The sequence below is a fragment of the Rhincodon typus genome, chromosome 15 (assembly GCF_021869965.1).
Source record: "Rhincodon typus isolate 14 chromosome 15, sRhiTyp1.1, whole genome shotgun sequence".
NCBI classification, from domain to species: Eukaryota; Metazoa; Chordata; class Chondrichthyes; order Orectolobiformes; family Rhincodontidae; genus Rhincodon; species Rhincodon typus.
The window spans coordinates 32,832,924-32,852,879 of NC_063346.1; the positions used below are offsets into that span (position 1 = coordinate 32,832,924).

At 39.1% G+C, this 19,956-nt stretch overlaps 1 protein-coding gene across 1 annotated transcript in view; it reads right to left on the minus strand.

The window, feature by feature from the left end:
• vstm2b (V-set and transmembrane domain containing 2B) overlaps positions 1 to 19,956 on the minus strand; it is a 49,403-nt gene that overhangs the window by 18,514 nt on the left and 10,933 nt on the right. The window contains exon 4 of the mRNA XM_048606060.1: positions 17,906 to 17,935. Coding sequence (XP_048462017.1) covers positions 17,906 to 17,935 — 30 coding nt within the window. The remainder of the gene's footprint in view (positions 1 to 17,905; positions 17,936 to 19,956) is intronic.

The following is a 19,956-nucleotide window of genomic DNA, read 5'->3' on the forward strand; positions in this document are numbered from 1 at the left end:
CAAAATTCCAGGTATGGCCTCACCAATGCTCTGTATAATTGCAGCAAGACTTCCTTGTCCCTGCACTCAAATCCTCTCGCTATGAAGGCTAACATATGATTTGCCTTTTTTACTGCCTGCTGCATCTGAGTGTTTACTTTCAGCAATTGGTGGGTGAGGACGCCCAGATCTTGTAGAACATTCTCCCCTCTCAATTCATAGCCATTCAGATGTAAGCAAGTGCACAAGTACAGAAACACATATGTATCTGTAAAGTAACGCAAAATGATGGGGTTGGGATGATGCCTGTAAGGATCTAGATGAATGTGTCACTGTTCTCACCTTTTCTACCCTGGTTAGATCATTAAACTGGTTCCTGCATGACAACTAGGTCAGCTGCTGTCCTTTTATAGAATCTTCAATCACGGCTTGGTTTCTTTCATTTTCTGAGATGAGGCAGGCAGCTGAACCAAACCAGTCTTTCTACCTCTGTATTTGTAATTTATAAAATTAAACTGTCGAAGACCACCCTCCCTTCCCCCCAGTACTCACTCCAATGGTTCCTAGCTAGACTTTTGAATACCCAATCCTAGGCTTTGTGAATAATTAACTTCCACACACGGGTTTTGCATCTTAAACAAAAGACTTAAATACATATTAGATAACAATAACTTCAGCAGAGAGAATATCTCAGAAAACATAGCTCAAAAAAAACTTTAATTGTAGTTCTGCCCTCAGACTGATTGACTCCTCCCGAGGTCTCAATTAGCATTCAAAAACTGCCATCTGCATGAGTGTAGGGTCTCTTCCAGACTTACTGGAACCAATTCCCAGGTATAGACTACATAATAGCCAACTTTTACTATCTGTTTAAACACAGTGCTCTTCCCGGGGTCACTGTGTCTACTGAAACCCCTTTCATCAAGAATCAGCCTTAATTAACCTCTAGACCTGGCCTCACAAACAAACAAAGCTTGTTTGGTCTGTTCTTTACCTTTTACTACAAGCTGTGCCAAAGTCCAGATGTCATTTCCAGATCATAATTCAAAATTGATAAAAGAATATAAGCAATATAATGAAAAATCAGCATTTTCTAACATTCAGCAGGTTATTCCATCCATTGATAGGGAATAGTCTTTCTTCTCTGTTGCTCACAGACTCCAGTAACACATCCAAGGAGGCATCCATTAAGCAGGGGTGCATTTGACTTTCGATTGCAACACTTCTTTTTGTCTCCTTCCCAATTCCAACTGCTGCCACTTGTATGTCTGGACTGTCTCTTTAATATTGGAACTGAAATCACATCATGAGGTCACTGTCATGTCTGCTGCACTGACTGGATGGGAAACCAGGAATGAAATGATAAAAAAGTGACAATATCACACTGGACATCAGGCACCGTTCTCCCACTGCATCAGTGCTTTAGAAGCCTTTTGATTTTTTTTATCCATTTACCTTTACAGATACTCGAACCAAGGGGTAAATTTAAATACATAAACCTGTAATCATACTAAGTAATACAGCAAGCCACATAAAGATCTAAATTTATTTTTCCACATGGCAGGACCTTGTATGCACTAACACAGAAATAACTCGAATGAATGGTTGTAAGCCATTTCAGTAAACAAACAAATCATTGATCAATATCAAGTTGTATGTAAAACAACAAATGGCAGTGAGCAAGTTCAAAGGTGCTACACAAATCCCAGATTCATGGTATCAATTGCTTGAGATATGATCTTGTGATTCATGATGTTATCAGAATCTCTCACCCATGTAACTACTTTTAAATTTACTTGTAACCATTCATTATCAGAGCAGTAGTACCAAAGCAGATTTCCATTTCCTTACATTTATCGCACAATGTTCTAAGAAATGATGATAGCCCGTGTGTTTGGTCAGAACTAGACTAATTAGTCTGTGCAGCATTCTTTTGAACTATTGTCTAAAACTGTAGATGGAAGACGTTGCAGTTAATGATTTTGTAAAATTGAATTGTGCAATGTCTATCTTCTATTGAATTAGTAGTGAACTAAGAATGAATAAAATCATTACCATCAATCTGCATATGACAGTATGTTATCCAAAATATGACAAGCTGTTTTGTTGTAATGTGACAAATCAAGATAGTATTGAATTTACATCTGTCAAATTAAGTTTCTCTCAGTATTACTCATACATGAAGAACCAACACAGTATATTCAAAGGACATTACGTTTGACTTTAACAAAAAGCAACAGATTTGATACTGAAAAATTTCTCATTTCCAACAACTTGTGACTAAACACAACCAGAACTTTGTATGAAAATAATGAAAGACCACTCAGAAAATATAGGGTAAAACTAATTGTTTACAAGGTGTCTGTGTATTTGATAAATGTTTCTTTCATTGTCATTTCCAATAATTTCAGCATTGACAAATGAACAGAACTAGAGACATACAAAGGGAGAGAGAAATTTTGGTCATCAGGCAAATTTTATATTCAATTTTGAAGAATTGAATTTGCTGGAAAATGTGCTACAGACGTTTGTTGATGGGTAACAATGTTACAGCAAGGAAGACTGTTTTTCAAATCAAAGCATGAGTCTAGAAGTGGCTGTCAGTGGGAGTATAAATAATGAACATGACCTCAGCTCATGGCAGTTTGACTGAATTGGTGACATTGTCACTTCTGACTTCTTACGTCAAATCCATTGGACTGCAATTGTTATTCTTCCGATGAAAGGCAAACTTGCAGAGTTAAAGATCTCATGTTCCTATCTGAAGTGGAGCAGGAAATTCACTCAGTGAAGTTGACAATAGGTTAACTGGCTACTTATCCCAATGTCAGGAATGAAATTGTGCTGTGCACCTGCAATGAAACACACACAGCACGTATGTCCAAATAAATCCTTTAAATTGTATGAGTTTCATGGGAAGAGGGTCTTGGTGATGATGATGCAGTGTTAATAGTGTTAACTAGTTTGGTATCCAGAGGCCCAGGCAAATGCTTGAGTGACAATGGTCAAAATCCTGAATAATGGTTGCATTTATGTAACACTTTGACATAGTAAACTATTGCTGGGTACTTCAAAGGATCATTAAAATCTACAAGATGTGATAAATTGCTACATTTATACACTTTTTAAAATTTCTCATTTTTTTCAGCTATTTTAAAATAAAGAAGAATGGAAATGTTGGATGAGCATACAAAATTTTGTATGCTAATAAATAAATAAAAATTTATATGCTAATGTTTTTAAAATGACTTAATGGATGGGTGACCTGAATACACAAATTTATCCCAGAGAAATTTCAAAAAATATTGATGGAATTCATTAGAAAGCAAGCAGATTCTTAAGACTTCAAAGGTTTCTTAAGATTTCAGAGTTTAATTACTATAAACCAGCTTCAAGAAACCACTGAGATTGGACAAATTTTTTTTCATACAGGCACACAATTTTTGAGCTAAAAATGATTAGTTGCTTTTCTGTTAAGAACTATAAATTATCTAAAAGATGTACAGCTGACTGGTGACATTCTTTGATTCCCAAAACACAATGATCTAGATTTTTTGATGCCCAGACTTTTATTATTCCAGCATGGATGCGAGACCATACTTTGAAGGAATTTGAAGAAATTGAAGACTTCTATACGTAACACTCTGAAAGCCTCCATTTAAATCAGAGAATTCGGAGGGTTTTGAAGAAATTCAGTGAATAATTACTCAGCAATAGTTAGATGATTAAATACATAATACCTGAGTAACTATTCAACTGAACCGATACTTAACTGAACACATACCCAAATACACCTCTCATAGACCACTTACACCCTCCCAGACCCTGATCTGATTCACCCAGGGCCTAGCCTCCCTTTCCTCTGGTCCGGACATGAAAATCCTAAACCTGCTTCGGAACAAATACCCCTTCACCTGTCCCCTCCTACTCACCTTCACCTCTTGGAACTCAACAACTCCCTCCCACCCCCGTCAGCTCCCGGGACCTGAATCCCCCTTCCCTATTCCCACTCGCCAGACAAAATGTACCCCCCACCCCAAACCTGAGATCCACTCTTGCCCGCTCCAACAGGGCATGATTTCTCCCAGCCAACCTGGCGTACTGTAAACACTGCAATCCTAACCAGCTTGCATCCTGGCACTCAAGACAACTGGCATCTTATTTTCCTAGTACCCTATCCAGATGGCAACTTACTTCCTGGCACCCTGGCATCCTACTCAGTTGGCAACCTGCTTAACTTGGTTCGCCACCCAACTGGTACCCTACTAACCTGCACTTTACCCCATTACCCCCCCAGCACCCAAACCTTACACTTATGTACTTAATGGTTTACAGCAGTTGTCAAAGTTTTTTTTTAAATTGCAGAATAATGGCAACTGACTGCTGTGAACAGGGATGTGGTTTGCTTTCTTCCAAAGGTTCGGTGCTATGAAAGAACTGCCAGAATGGAATACAGCTCCGTATTTCTGAAGGAACCCTTGTCAGAAACTCTTGTTAGAAATAAAGAAATCTCTCCTTTTGTAAAAAAACGAGGGATGGAGTGGATATTTGTGTGAGGTTGTCACTCCTTGGAAAATACTACTCAATGACTGTGTGCACTCACATTTTTTGCACATCTATCCATTTTTTCCCTCCTTGTCCCCTCAGGGTGATGCCTTATACTGCAGCATGATTCAAGGGACGATGGCACTTCTCCATTTCTTAGCTCCTATTCTCCATTCAGCAGAAAAGCAGTGAGATAGCAAGTGTTGGTAGACTGCTTTCCCATGGAGGATATCACAACAAAATCTTCTGCTTCCATAGCCAAGGCTCACAAGAATGCAACTTCAAGAAAAACCATGGGGACCTTACTAATACTTGTTCTTCCTACTTTAGGGGCATTTTGGTCAATTGTAGTAACTCACTGTTGCTCTAACTGAGAACAGGTTAACACATCACAGACATGAAATGAAACTTGGTATTATTTTGCTCTGCATTGTTCAGAATTCTCCAAGATTATAATGGGGAAGTAATTTGTTGACTTTGAATCATTTTGGGATGTACTGAAAAATGCCAAGTAAGTTCCTCCTTCTTGAAAAGTGAGTATATGTTGAACTATTAATGGAAACTCCAACTCACAAGCATAAACTAGTGATCTTGAGGATGAAATTCAATTTGGAAGGAGATATGAAGTAAGTGATATACCATTGGTCACTGTATCTGAGTGTTGCTCAACAACTAAACCCATTAATTTCAGTGAAATTGAATATTAGGTGGCGCAGTGTATGGTCCAACCCTAGCTGCATTTTGTGTTATTTTTAGCCACAAAAGTACTTCATCAAAATGAAAGTATAATAGCTTAAATCTCTAATCTCTCAATGGCCCAAATGCTAACGTACATGGCTTGTTGATTAAAAACAGATATAATGCACTGTATAGAGAGAGTATTTAGCGTATAATGCAGTATACCAAAAAAACATAGAAAAATCACCAAGTTGTATTTTCCATTTATGATGTTAACACAACAATGAAAGTTAAGCTTCATGATTTTGCATGATAAAGGCATTTTCCTGTATGTGCCTTCCTCTCAAGTAGAGCATGCTGTACAAAACAATTTGCTCCAAGCATTTTTTTTAAAGTAAACAATCAAAATAACTTTGTCATAAGAATTAACCTTAATCCCCAAACTAGCCTGAGTTTTAATTTGGAATTAGTGGAATGCACTTTTGTCAAATTCAAACTCTAATCTGTTGGTTCAGTGGAAGCCAGGCCACAGTGAAATAGCACCTATATTCCCATTGGGGTTGTAATTTTAAACTTCTCTTTTAAGCTAAGAGTAAGCTACATGATCTGAATGAGGGAGACTTTGTCTGAGTGAGACAAAGACATCACAGACGTGATGATAGTGGGATTGTGTGATAGAAGGAGAAAGAGGTTCTTCAATTAAGGTTTATTGCAGGAAATAGAGTATCCTGAGCAAGAGGTGAATGTGAGAGCAATTGAAATGCAGATCAAAAAGTTTTTGGGGCAGCACGGTGGCTCAGTGGTTAGCACTGATGCCTCACAGCACGAGCGGCTGGGTTCGATTCCACTTTTGGGCGACTGTCTGTGTGGAGTTTGCACATTCTCCCGTGTCTGTGTGGGTTTCTTCTGTGTGTTCTGGTTTACTCCTACAGTCCAAAGATGTGTGGATTAGATGGATTGGTCATGCTAAATTGCCCGATAGTGTCCAGGGATGAGCAGGCTAGATGGATTAGCCAAGGGAAATGCAGGGATGGGGGTGGGATGCTCTTCAGAAGATCAGTGTGGACTCAATGAGTTGAATGAGTTTTCACACTGTAGGGATTCTATGATTTTATGATTTTAACTGGAAAAACTTTTTTTGAGTTATAGGATGATAGGTGAGAAAGGCCGAGTGAAGTATACATTCTGTTTGAAGCCATGGACATTCCATGTGTCCTGGACAAACATATCTGCAGGAACTGTCACCAGCTGCACAAATTTGGGATCTGGGTTTCAGAACTTGAGTAGTGTCTGGAGTCACTGTCACGCACAAGTACTTCAGAGGACTACAATGATAGCATGTATAGAGAGGTGGTTACACTGCAGATTAAAAACACACAGGCATAAAGGGTATGGGTGTCTATCAGAATAGCAGGCAAGTACTGCAGGAGTCCTCTGAGTGTCTTGTGCTTGATAATCGAAATTCTCTTTTGGAAAATGGTGAAGGCAATGGTTCCTCATGGGAATGCATTCACAGCCAAGCCCATGGAGCCAAGGGTGACTCAACTGAAGGAAGTAGAATGGAAGAGCAATGATTTTGGGGATTCCATAAGTCAAGAGACCAGACAGGTGTTTCTGCAACATTAAACATGAAACCGGGATAAGGTGTTACCTTCTTGGTGCCAGGCTCAGCTGCAGGACATCCCACTGGAGTTGAGGGGATCTGTCAGAGGTTGTGGTTCACATTGGCGCCAGTGACATGTGTCAGAACAGAAATGAGTTCCTACAGGCACTTTTCAGGGAGTTAGGAAGGAAATTAGAAAGTAGGACCTCAACAGCATTCATCCCAGGATTACACCCAGTGCCACGTGCTAGGGAGCATAGGAATAGGATTGATCGATTGAAGATGTGGCTGGCGAACTAGTGTAGGAAGGAGGGCTGCAAATTTATGAGGTATTGGGACTGGTTCTTGAGCAGGTGGGACCTGTACAAACTGAATGGGTTACAGTGTAATAGGATAGGGGCTGAAATTGTCACAGGAGGATTTTCTAGTGCTGGAGAGGAAATCAAGAGGTTATCAGATCACTGCAGTAGATGTAGTGAAGGAAGCCCAACTGCTATGGAGTTGATGAAAGTACACCTGCTGGCCCATAAGCAGTGCTGGAAATTGTAGGTTCATTAAAATATTTTGAAAAGAAACCTGTTTCTTGAAAGCAGGAAGTCTTGTGGTGCAGTGGGTAGCAGCCTAGCCTCAAAGCCAGAATCTCCAGGTCAAAACCCATCCTTGTACTTATGAACAAATTTATTTGTTACGCAGACAAATTAATAATGAATCTGCACATGCCAGCACACAAAAAAACCCCAAATAACAAGAGGGGAAGAGATTCCTGGTCAGACAGCTTATGGAAAGAATGTTATTGCCTCTGGCATCACTATCCAAAGCTCCAACGACAACATATATGTATAAGTGCAAGTTGTCACAGCAACAAGGGCTCCAAGAGTGACCTGTAACAGGCCAACATATCCTGAGAGTGCTTTGCTCTTGTAGTTTCCAATCCAGCCTCCATGAAAGCCAGAATGAGATCAGGAGTTCACAGAGTTAAGACATCCTCTGATGTGTCCTCTCTAGTTAAATAAGGTGGTTTATAGTTTCCCTTTGCTTCCATCAGCAACATCAGCATAATTTGGGCAAAATTGGCCGAACTGGCACAACAGAACAGGGAATTTTAAGTGCAAGTGTATTACACTCAAAACTACTTATTTTTCTGTTTTCCATTATATTTCATGCTGATTTAAGATTCACTTCACTTGGATCAGACCCAGTTCACAAACCTGTTCCATCAGGGTGAAATTGCATAATTCCACTATTTGCTGTGGATCTGGAAAGTTATTCAAATTGTCTCATTTACTTCAGCACTGGAGGGTACCTTCAAAAGGTAAGTAATTTGTAAACCAAGAGAGCTAAAGTAAAAGTATAGGTTTTAAAAAATATATTTAATTAATTTAAATCTGGTCACTCAAAGGTAGAAGATTGGATACTTTTATAAAAATGTTTATGATAACCTATTTTCAGCTGTATTAAGAAAAGGCCACAAGGCGCTTAAATATATGATGGAATATTCTTTATGACAAAAGAAGATGAATAATTATGTTCTATTGTCCTGTCAGCTCACTCTGGTTATTGCCAAACTTTACATTTGTGATTATGTTTATGCATGAGCAAACCAATTTCAACAGCAACTTAAATTGTAACTTAACCAGCACGATTTTGTGGATTTCCCAATGCGTCCAAACTCAAGACTCTACTGGTATATAGATATGTATCTTAATAATCAAAATTATCTCGCTAATTTTTATTAATTTTGCTTAATGTAGTTGCTCAACTGGAATCAACAGAACAAAAAATGTGAAAAATAAAAGGATGATTAGTCCAGACTTCAGAGACACTGCGTTTCCTGAATTTCTTATGAAATGTTTCATGTTGGCAGTATCACCACAGAGGATTATCATCCTCAGTCCACACTGAACTGTAGGCTGGAGGAAAGCAACATAAGCAATTCTTCCTCCACTGTGGTGGGTAAAACACCTCAACACCCTTCCTCTATATTCCTTATGGATTAAAACAGTTACTGGGCAAAGTCATTTTACCACCTTTTTTTTGCTTTCTCTTACTTTCTGAGTTTCTTTTGCTGTTTTTACTATTTGGAATATTTCTAAGCATTAAATCTACTTTCAGCTGTCATCTCAATGGTGAATACTTACTTTATACTTCACCTTTGTATAACTCACACCTTCTTAATAATTTGATTACATTCCCACTTCTGTATCCATTTTCATGATATGTACTCCAAAACTCTCCTCTTTTATTCTTCCATGGACTGTGGGTTTTGCTGTAGCCATGGTGGAGTACGGTAATGGCTAGGCAAGATGGGGACAAGGTACATCACCTCCCTGTGATGCTCCTTCTTCTCATGGATTAAAGAGGTGCTTTCCATTTTTACAAGGCGAGAGGGGAAAGATTTAGAAGGGTTCTAAGGGCTAACTTTTTCATGCAGAGGGTGTTGTGTGTATGGAATGAGCTGCCAGAGGAAGTGGTGGAAGCTGGTACAATTACAACATTTAAAAGGCATCTGGATGGATAGATGAATAGGAAGGGTGTAGAGGGATATAGGCCAAATGGGACTAGATTAATTTAGGATATCTGGTTGGCACGTACGAGTTGGACCAAATGGTCTGTTTCCGTGCTGTACAGCTCCATGACTCTATGACATGGAAGAGGTGCTGTAACCAGGCACCCTATGGCCTTCATCTCAGGACAATCCAGTGGACCCTGCCACTCTACATCCCCTAGCCTAATGACTCCTTACTCCAGCAGGTAAGGCCAAGGAGGGTGCACCTGCACCTGCATAGGATAACCTGTTACCCATCAGCCTTGTTATTTCCTCTCTCATTCCTGAGTTTCTCACAGTAAAGGTAAAGTTGCCATAGTTCTATTAGACCATAGGGCTGCTCCCTCATTAGAGAGAGGTGACTGGTGGCGGTTTTAACTTGCGGGTGACCACACCCCAGATGAGGGGAGAGGTTGAGAAGGAAAGTCCTTCATGGGAATCTCAGCCTGTGCAGCAATTGGACCCATGCTGTTGATGTCAATCTGCACCACAAACCAGCCATCCAGCCAACTGAACTAACTGACCACAACCCACAAGTCACAAGACATTCGGAGTAACCTTCCTATATTGTGTCACTTCCACTCCTCATAATCATTCAGAAATTACAATCAATCTATTGACATCCAAGCTCCCTGCATAATCCAGCATCTTCCTTCTGACTCCTGCAAGAGATTGCAGCACTGCTTCATCTTTCCTTCCTTCATTGAAAAGAGCTCTCCTTTAATGCATCCTCTCTTCCTGCTGAGTTTACTGGCATCTCGCCTGAACAAGCTTTGTGCATTAGGCAGCAATATGACAATAGTCAGAGGGTGACCACAGAGATGAGGATATACCTCACCATAGTCCCCATCCATTTAACTCATGATTATTAGAGTGTCCCTTTAGTTGGCTAGTTGTACTCACTATTAACTCCACCCAACCCAAACGATGTTCCTCAATGTTCAGGAACTGCATCTTTGGAGCTATTGCATTTTCAGAACAAGCTGCAAAAAAAGGGCTTGAATCACTTTTCAAACACACACCAGCACCTTGTACCCTTTCCTGCTGAACCACCGCTTTCTCCCAATCACCCTCAACCCACCAAACATGACCATTCCTCTCCGCTCTAGTAATACTCCCTTGCCCATCTCCCTCCACATGCCTTATGTAAGACCATAAGATAGAGGAGCAGAAGTAGGGCATTCAATCTATCGAGTATGCTCTGCCATTCCATGAAACAAGGCTGATCTGATAACGAGATAACAAGGTGTAGAGCTGGATGAACACAGCAGGCCAAGCAGCATCAGAGGAGCAGGAAAGCTGACGTTTCGGGCCTAGACCCTTCCTCAGAAATGGCATCTGATAATGATCCATTCTACTTTCTCTCCTTTTCCTCATAACACTTGATTCCCTGACTCTCACCTCTGAGCTTACCCCATGACCAGTGGCTTGAATCAGACCCAGGATTACATAGTGATAATCAAGCATTTCAATCTGAGTAACGTTTGCTTTTTGTCTGTTTTCTAATATTCTGGACGGGTCCAAAGAAATCTCACAGGATATATCTAATTTCTTATGTTTGATTTTAATGTAGGTGAAAGCATACAGTAAAACAGACACTTTCCTACATATCTAGATTAAACTGACTTTGAGTGGGGTTAGGTCAATAATTCTGATATTTCACAACAGAACAAATGGAAAACTTACAACCTAAGCCATTTGTTCCGTCAATATGAAAGAATGTGTGGTTCAACCTACTAATCAAGGGATATAGGAAACTCTCACTTTACTATATTTGTAATAATTGAGGTACTGAACATATGCCTTCGAAATGATTATATTTACAGTGTGCTAAGGAAATTATTTCTCTTAAATTGTCTAGCTGTGTAAATAGTGTAATACTAGGTATAACTGCAACAAAATATGATTGAAAAGCCTACAAAATAGTCTCCCAAATGTGGTATGTTTTTTGCAGCAGGTCAAACTAAAGCTGCCAAGGGTACTGCCAACAATATGGCTGGGCTAACTCTCTTCAGGAATATATTTGAATTATATGGGACTGCTTCATGACCTGAATGGTTCCCTGTTGTCCCAGAAATGAACGTATAGACAAGGTTTTAATGCAACTTCCAGTTGCATCTCAGATACCTTTCCAAATCATCACATGTGTGCCAACATTGTTTAGTTTAAGCATTGAGGAATGCTCAACTAGGGCCAGCTCAATTCCTGCCTGGGCATGCAAATTGCAACCCTCACCACTAATTACTAATTGGTGAATAATTATTCTACTATCAAGAAAAAAATAACAGTTGGCCAGAGATTTACCAGCGATTTTTTCCTCTAGTACTCCAAAATCTCTTTAACTCATATCCCATTTTTCTCTTTTTTTAAAATTTTCATCCAAATGCTGAAAAACTGACCCTTTACCTAAAGCAAAACTGAAAAGATGACACAGGTTTAAGAAACTAAAAATGTAAAAACATACGAACTAGGAATTAGATGAGGCAATTCAACCCCTTGAGTCTGCTCTGCTATTCAATACAATCATGGCTGATCTCATCTCAGCTTCAACTCCACTTTCCTGCCGGGTTTCCATAATCCATTAACACATTACTATTCAAAGGTTTCATTTATCTCCTCTTCAAATTCATTCAGAGTCCTAGATCCACAGTGCTCTGGGGTCATGAATTCCACAGATTCTTGGCAGAAGTAATTCCTCCTCACCTCTGTTTTAAATCTGACGTCCCTTAACCTACAACTACAATCTCTTGTTTTAGATTGCCCACAAGGGGAAACATCTGCTCTATGCTTGCTTGGTCAACACCTTTAGCATCATATGTACTTCAATTAAATCTCCTCTCAATCTTCTAAACCTAGAATTATTTAATTGCTTTACTACTTTAAGGAGGGATATTCTTAAATTAGATGCAGTTAGAGAAAATACATTGGGCTCGTTCCAGGATAAAGGGGTTGTCTTATGAGAAAGAAACAAAAATATACTATAATTCTGTGAAGATTAGTTTTAGGCCAAAAGATTGGGGAAAATTTAAAACACAGCAATGAATGACTGAAAATGTATAATCGAAAGAGAAAAAGGAGTATAAGAGAAAGCTAGTTAGAAATATAAAAAAGATAGTCAGAATTTTTGGCGAGTATATAAAAAGGAAAATAGCAACAAAAGTGAGCATTGGTCTTCAGCACTCACTGAGTCAGTTTGTGAACTAGTAACTGGAAATAATGAAAGATGGATATTGTTGCATAGATATTTTAATCTGCCTTCTTTGCAGAGGACACAAATAATATCACAAATAACATCATAGAAATACTTATATATCAAGAGGTGAAAGAGACAGAAGAGCTTGCACAGCACGGTGGCTCAGTGGTTAGCACTGCTGCTTCACAGTGCCAAGGTCCCAGGTTCAAAACTACCTTTGGGCGACTGTCTGTGTGGAATTTGCACGTTCTCCCCATGTCTGTGTGGGTTTACTCTGGGTGCTCCGGTTTCCTCCCACAGTCCAAAGTTGTGCATGTTAGGTGGATTGGCTGTGCTAAATTGCCTGTAGCATTCAGGGATGTGTAGATTAGGTAGGAGATGGGTCTGGGTGGGATGCTCTCAGGGTTGGTGTGGACTTGTTGGGCCAAAGGGCCTGTTTCCACACTGTAGGGATTCTATGATAGTAAAACAATTACAATCACAAAGGAAATGGTAATGAGAAACCTGAATAAACTAAAGGCTCAGAACCTAATGGATTTTGTCCAAAGTTTCTAAAATTAATGGATTAATTCATTAAGGACAGAGTAGATGCACTGACTGTACTTTTCTAAAATTCCCTTGATTATGCAAAGGTTCCATTAGTTTAAAACATAACAGATGTTACTCCTCAATTCAAGAAAGGAAGGAAACAGCAAGAAGATAACTACACACCAATTAGCCTAACACTTGTCACAGGCAAAAGGCTAAAATCTATTATTAAGGAGATTACAGCAGAGAAACTGGAAAATCTTGATGCAATTAGATAGAGTTAAGATAGTTTCGTGAGAGGGAAATCGAGTTTGACTAAGTTAATAAAGTTCTTTGGAGAAGTAATAACAAATGTGGTCAAAGGGGAATGTGTACTTTATCAAATGCCATTTGGAAATCTAAGTTCTAAATCAAAGGTTACTGCATAAAATAAGAGCTCATGGTGTAGCCGTTAACAAATGATCATGGGTAGATGATTGGTATTTTCAGGTATTTTGTTTTGACCAGCAGACCAGCAGGGATCGGTGCTAGGAACTTAAGATAGACAAAGTATATAGTGAGAAGGATATGAACCTAAAAAGGAATTTAGATAATGTAAGTGAATGGGCAAAGATTTGGTAGGTGGACTATAATGTGTGAAATTATGAACATGCTCATTTTGGCAGCAATAACAGAAAAGCAGTATGTTCTTTAAATTGGGAAATATTGCAAAACTCTGCAGTACAGAGGTGCCCTGGAATACTAATCATAACATGTAACATGCAAGAACAGCAAGTGATAAGGAAGGCAAATGAAATGAAATTTATGCACAAAAGCAAAGTAGCTGGAAAAGCTCAGCTGGTCTGGCAGCATCTGTGAAGGAAAAAACAGAGTTAACGTTTTGGGTCTGATGACCCTTCCTCAGAACTCATTTATGCAGTTTACTGTTCAAAAATCTGTCTGTCTTTGCCTTAAAAACATTCAATGAGGTAGCCTCAACTGCTTCACTAGACAGGGAATTTCATAGATTCATAACTCTTTGGGTGAAGAAGTTCCTCCTCAACTCATGAAATTTATGCAGATGATTTAGAGTTGGGGACCAAGTGTAGTATGTCAAAATTCGCAGATGATACTAAGCTGAGTGGTAGAGCAAAATGTGCAGAGGACACTGAAAGTCTACAGTGGGATACAGATAAGTGAGTGGGCCAAGGTATGCCAGATGGAGTACAATGTCAGTAAAGGTGAGGTCACCCATTTTGGCAGAAATAACAGCAAAACGGACTATTATTTAAATGATGAAAAATGGCAGCATGCTGCTGTGCACAGGGACCTGGGTGTCCTTGTGCGTGAATCACAAAAAGTTGGTTTGCAACTGCAGCAGGTAATTAAGAAGGCAAATGGAATATTGTCCTTCATTGCTAGAGGGATGGAGTTTAAAAAGAGGGAGGTCATGCTGCAGCTGTATAGGGTGCTGGTGAGGCCACACCTGGACTACTGTGTACAGTTTCAGTCTCCTTACTTGAGAAAATATACCGGAGGGGGTGCAGAGGAAGTTCATGAAGTTGATTCTGGAGTTGAAAGGATTAGCTTGTGAGGAGAGATTGTGTAGACTGGGACTATACTTGTTGGAATTTGGAAGAATGAGGGGGGATCTTATAGAAACATATAAAATTATGAAGGAAAGCAGGGAGGTTGTTTCCATTGGCAGGCGAAACTAGAACAAGGGGGCATAGCCTCAAAATAAGGGGGAGCAGATTTAGGAATGAGGATAAACTTCTTCGCCCAAAGAGTTGTGATTCTATGAAATTCCCTACCTAGTGAAGCAGTTGAGGCTACCTCATTGAATATTTTTAAGGCAAAGATAGATAGATTTTTGACCAGTAAACGAATTAAGGGTCATAGTCAGCAGATGAGTAAGTGGAGCTCAGTCCATGGAAAGATCAGTTATGAACTTATGGAATGGCGGATAAGCTCGCTGGGCCAGATGGCCTACTCCTGCCCCTATTTCTTATGTTCTTATGTTATTGCAAGGGGGAATGAAATATAGAAGTAGGAAAAATGTAATTTTATAGGGGATTGGTGAGATCATATGTGGAACTTTGGTCTCTTTACTTAAGTAAGAATATAATTGCATTCCTTTCTCTCTCACTGAATTAAATCCTAGAGCTGCCTTTCTAACAGTCCTGTGGATGTTTGCACACTCCATGGAGTGCAGAGATGTACCTCAAGAATATACCTCACCACCAGCTTCGCAAGGGCAATTAGGGACAGGTAAGAAATGCAAGTCTAGCCAGTAATGCCTACATTCCATGGATGAATTACAAAAGATAGTCCAGAGAAGGCTCATTTGACTGACTGCTTGGATGATGGGGTCATCTGAAAAGCAAAGGTTGGACAGCTTGTGGCTGTACCATTTTGAATTTAGAAGAATCAAGAGTAGATCTTACTGAAACTAACATTATGAGAGGAATCGACAGGCTGGATACTGAAATATTGTTTCCTCTTGTGGGAGAGACTAGAACTATTGGAAAGAATTTAAAAATATGACTTCTCTCTTTTAAGACGAGAATGTGTTTCTCTCAGAAAGTCATTGCTCTGTGGAATTATCTTCCTCAGAGAACAGTGAAGGTTAGGTAATTGAATATATTTAAGGTTGAGTTAGATTTTTAATTGACAAAAATCAAAAGTATTGGGTGTAGACATGGAAGTTAGTTCAGGTCACAGTAAGATTAGCCATGATCTTATTGAATGGCAGATGTACTCAAAGAGCTGATTGGCCTCCTCTTGCTCCTAATGTGTATGCTTGTATGATTTTCAATCATAGAATCCCTATAGTGTGGAAACCGGCCCTTCAGCCCAACAAGTCTACACCGACCCTTGGAGCATCCTGCCCAGACCCATCCTCAACCCCATCCCCATATAACCCACCTAATCTATACACCTCTGAACACTATGGGCAATTTAGCATGACCAATCCACCTAGCCTGCACATCTTTGGACTGTGGAAGGGACCAGAGTACCCGAAGGAAACCCACGCAGACACGGGGAGAATGTGTAAACTCCACACAGACAGTCGCCCAAGGGTGGAATTGAACCCGGGTCCCTAGCGCTGTGAGGCAGCAGTGCTAACCACTGAGCTACCCTTCTCAATCTCCTCTCAATCTTCTCTGCTCTAAAGAGAATAATACCAGTTTCTCAGTTTATCCACCATAATCGATTCTTCCTGGCAACATTCTAGTAAATAAGTCTCTTCTGTACCCTTCCTAAAGCCTTCATTCCTTTTCTAAGGTGTAGCTTCTAGAAATGGATTTAATCACCTCAACTACGTTTTATGAAATTTAACATTACTTCCAGTCTTGGTATTTAAAACATATGGACCATTTACTTTATTAACTGCTCTATTAACTTGTCCTGCTATCTTCAGATTAATGGTCAAAACTCCCAAGTCTCTCTCTCCTTGCAATCCCTTTAAAAATGTGTATGTTATCTGTCCCATTTTTCATACCAAAATATAACACCACACACTTTTCCGAATTCATAAACTCCTCCATCCAGATCCAAGCCAGCAATATCTATTCTCTTGTAAGAAAAGAAACAATCTCCCATCTAACCAGCTGAGGCAACTTCTGCAAAGGTTTGAAGAGCTTTGACAACAGTATAGAAGTTATTAAGAATCAAAATTAAACAAAAACCAAATGTGTTAGAATGCATCTGGATAGGATGTACAATTGCAGGCGTAAATTCTCTTTTTCTTCTAAAAGTGGAAATTTCTGTGCCAGAGATAATGGACGAAAATGTATCCCTATATATTTCCAAACATTTGTTCAAAAAACAATGACAAGGACAGAGCTGAAACAACATTTTATTTCCATTTGTGAGACAGATTGTAATAACTCACCTGGATAGTGGAGACAGTATATACATTTGTTTTAGAGGTACTGGGTCAGTTTCAAAATATAAAGAAATGTTTTGCACTTGATCATGACTAAGTCTGGTGATATTTTCTTAAATGACAACAGTAACTACAAATCTAAAGTACTCTGTTGACTGTAATGCACATTGGGATATGCTGAGGCCATGAAAATAACCAAATAAATATAACTCTCTCAAAATATTTTTGTTTCCTTTTGTGGAAAAATGGACGAATTATGGTACGTGATTTCCAAACATTAGTAACAATCCTCAAGATCCCTAAATCATAAATAATAATAAAATGCGGCTTATTTGTTATAAACATGTAGCCTCAAACTAAATGGAATTGCACAATGAGAAACTCAACAGTTAAAAGATCCAAGAAACCCCCAATCTAAATAAAGCAATATTTTATATTTAGTCTTTGTAAATTAACAGCCTTAGTAATATATCCTGAATATATAAAATGCCTTTATAGGTAGCTATGCAGAATTGAAAGGAGGACACTTGGTTACCAACTCTGTCCTAAGTTCTATAACAACATGGGAATATTGCATCATTTTATGTGGAAGAAATCGAGATATGAGGGCTCCTCTTATCTAGAATGTCCTTACTGTCTTGCAGTTGAAAATGTGGCAATGTTGATTAAAAGACGATTAAAAATGAAGTACCTCAATTGGGATGAATACATAAATGTACTTTATAAGAAAATCTGTTACATTCTTATAAACAAATGCATACAGACATAAGAACGTGCCTGTATATACATATCGTTCGGACTAAATATGCTTTATCGAAAATGTGAGATTCAGGCAGTAACTGTTGGCTACACAAATATCATAACAAAGGAATGAAGAGAAAATATGCCTTGACATTAGCTGAGCTAAATGTAAAATTTTAACTCATACAAAGTAGTCAAATAACCTTGTATGATTTGCCTTACCTGAAGTTAGCGTCTGTGTTGGTTTCCCACCTGTAAGAAAGCAAATGCATGACAATGTTTAAGAAGCTCTTGAGTTCTCAGTCTGTCTTATAACTGTATTGTTTCTCTTCCTTTTGAGAGTTCCATATTCAATGCCATCCATTTTGAGTACTGTACAGCAATATTGAAAAACGTAAATGTCTTTCCCTAGCCTTATTGCGTAATTCCACTTTTATGAGGTAATGAATGGTAGAATGGGTTGAGTGAGAGGCAGGAGGGTTTTTGATGGAATTTTGTTGCACTTTCCATGTAAGCAATTTAGAATCAAGCACACAAATGTCAAGTAGAATAATGTCAGACACAGAGTAAACCTCCATTTACATTAGTTTGATTATTTTTCCTTAATTCTAGACAGAAGAAAATCCTTACTGCATCACAGTTTGATTTCTCACACCAATCATCATTGTGACCTTTTTGAGTTTGATTGCCAATTTAATGCCAATTAATACTCGATTATGGGCACTTTGTGTAGTGTGACTATTACCCTCAAAAACACATTTTACTAAGGACCATTCGTTGGCAGAAAGAAAACACTCATGCCAGCAGCTTGGGCTAGATTCAAATCAAGGTTCGAAGAGAAAGGCCAATGCACTAACCAACTGAAGCATCATTTTTCTTATATCACTCACAATCACTACATAATTTACAGCGAAAATGATTAACTTTGGAAGAAACATTGCTCTGGAACTATCTCAGCCTTGAAAGGATTAGGATAAATATTGCCTCAACATCAAAATTTTATTCGAAAACCGACAGTAAATTCCACTTAGCAAAAGTGTTACTGAATTTGCGCTTGCATGTTTAGTTTGTGTGACAAAAGTGCAGCATTTACATTGCTAAACCAGCTTTCTAATGCCGAGGGCAGAGTGGTAGATTCACAGAAAATTAAGTTTGTGATTCTGCTGCTGAGATAAATGAACCAAATTAGCATTGCAAATGTTTTAATCTGTAAATCACTTATACGAGCTAAAAGACACTTGGACCACCAGTCCTACCCCAGACATGTCACTTGCCACCACACAAAAAAAATCAGTGTCAATGGTAAAAATGGCACCACTTTTGCTGAGAAACCAATGATTTATGCCTGAGTTGAAGCTGAAGAGTTTTAGTGTCATGCCAAGCTCCACATTTACCAATGTTTTACAGCCTCATAAGTGTTAAAAATCTCATTTCACTGTTGCGTGCTGTAACAGCAACATAGATCTTGCAACATAAATGCATTGTTGTTACTTCAGCTTCTGATGATTTATGCAAGAGCCAGTTGGTTATGAGACACATTGAGTGTTGTGGATAGGATTCTGTTGGTTTCTCTTATGGCTTCAGCCATTGTGTCATCAATGAATTTGGACAAAACTGTGGATTACTTGGAGGATCTTTGTGACCACACTTTGAGAACCACTGAACGAGTGGAACCCGAGCATATGCAATGGTCTCACAAGATCCAAATTAAACAAAAATAAAACACCTCTATTTGTTGTATATTTCTTGTATTCATGCTGTTATTTAAAAAGAAAAGTCCTTCTGTATTAAAGTTCCAGTTGTTAGTTATCTCGAACATTTGCAGGTAAGATGTTATTCTGAGCAGTAAGTGCATCACTTTAACTTTCTGGTGGATTCACTTGGATTATATGGCCAAAGTGGAATGGAGCCAGACAGCTTGGGGACATTCTAGATTTGATTTTAGGTGTCCACTGATCGCAGCCAGCTACTACAACTGGCTTCAACACATCTGGGCTAGAAAGGAGGAAAAGGAGTGGGCAGCCAGGAAGGCAAGGTTTCTGTATAAAATACTTGCCTCGTGAAGCAGTGGCCTCCACTTCAGCAGGGGGAGTCATGAGACCGCGAGCCAGGGGGGTAGCTGGGAAGGTAAGGCTTCTGTATAAAATACTTGCCTCGTGAATAGGCGGAGAGAAGGCTGAGCAGGTACAAACACGTACACAGGGACTGCTGGGTAAGTGAACTGTTATATTCGGGCAGTGGCTATTTGCCAGAGCTCTTCAGGAGTGTTTAAA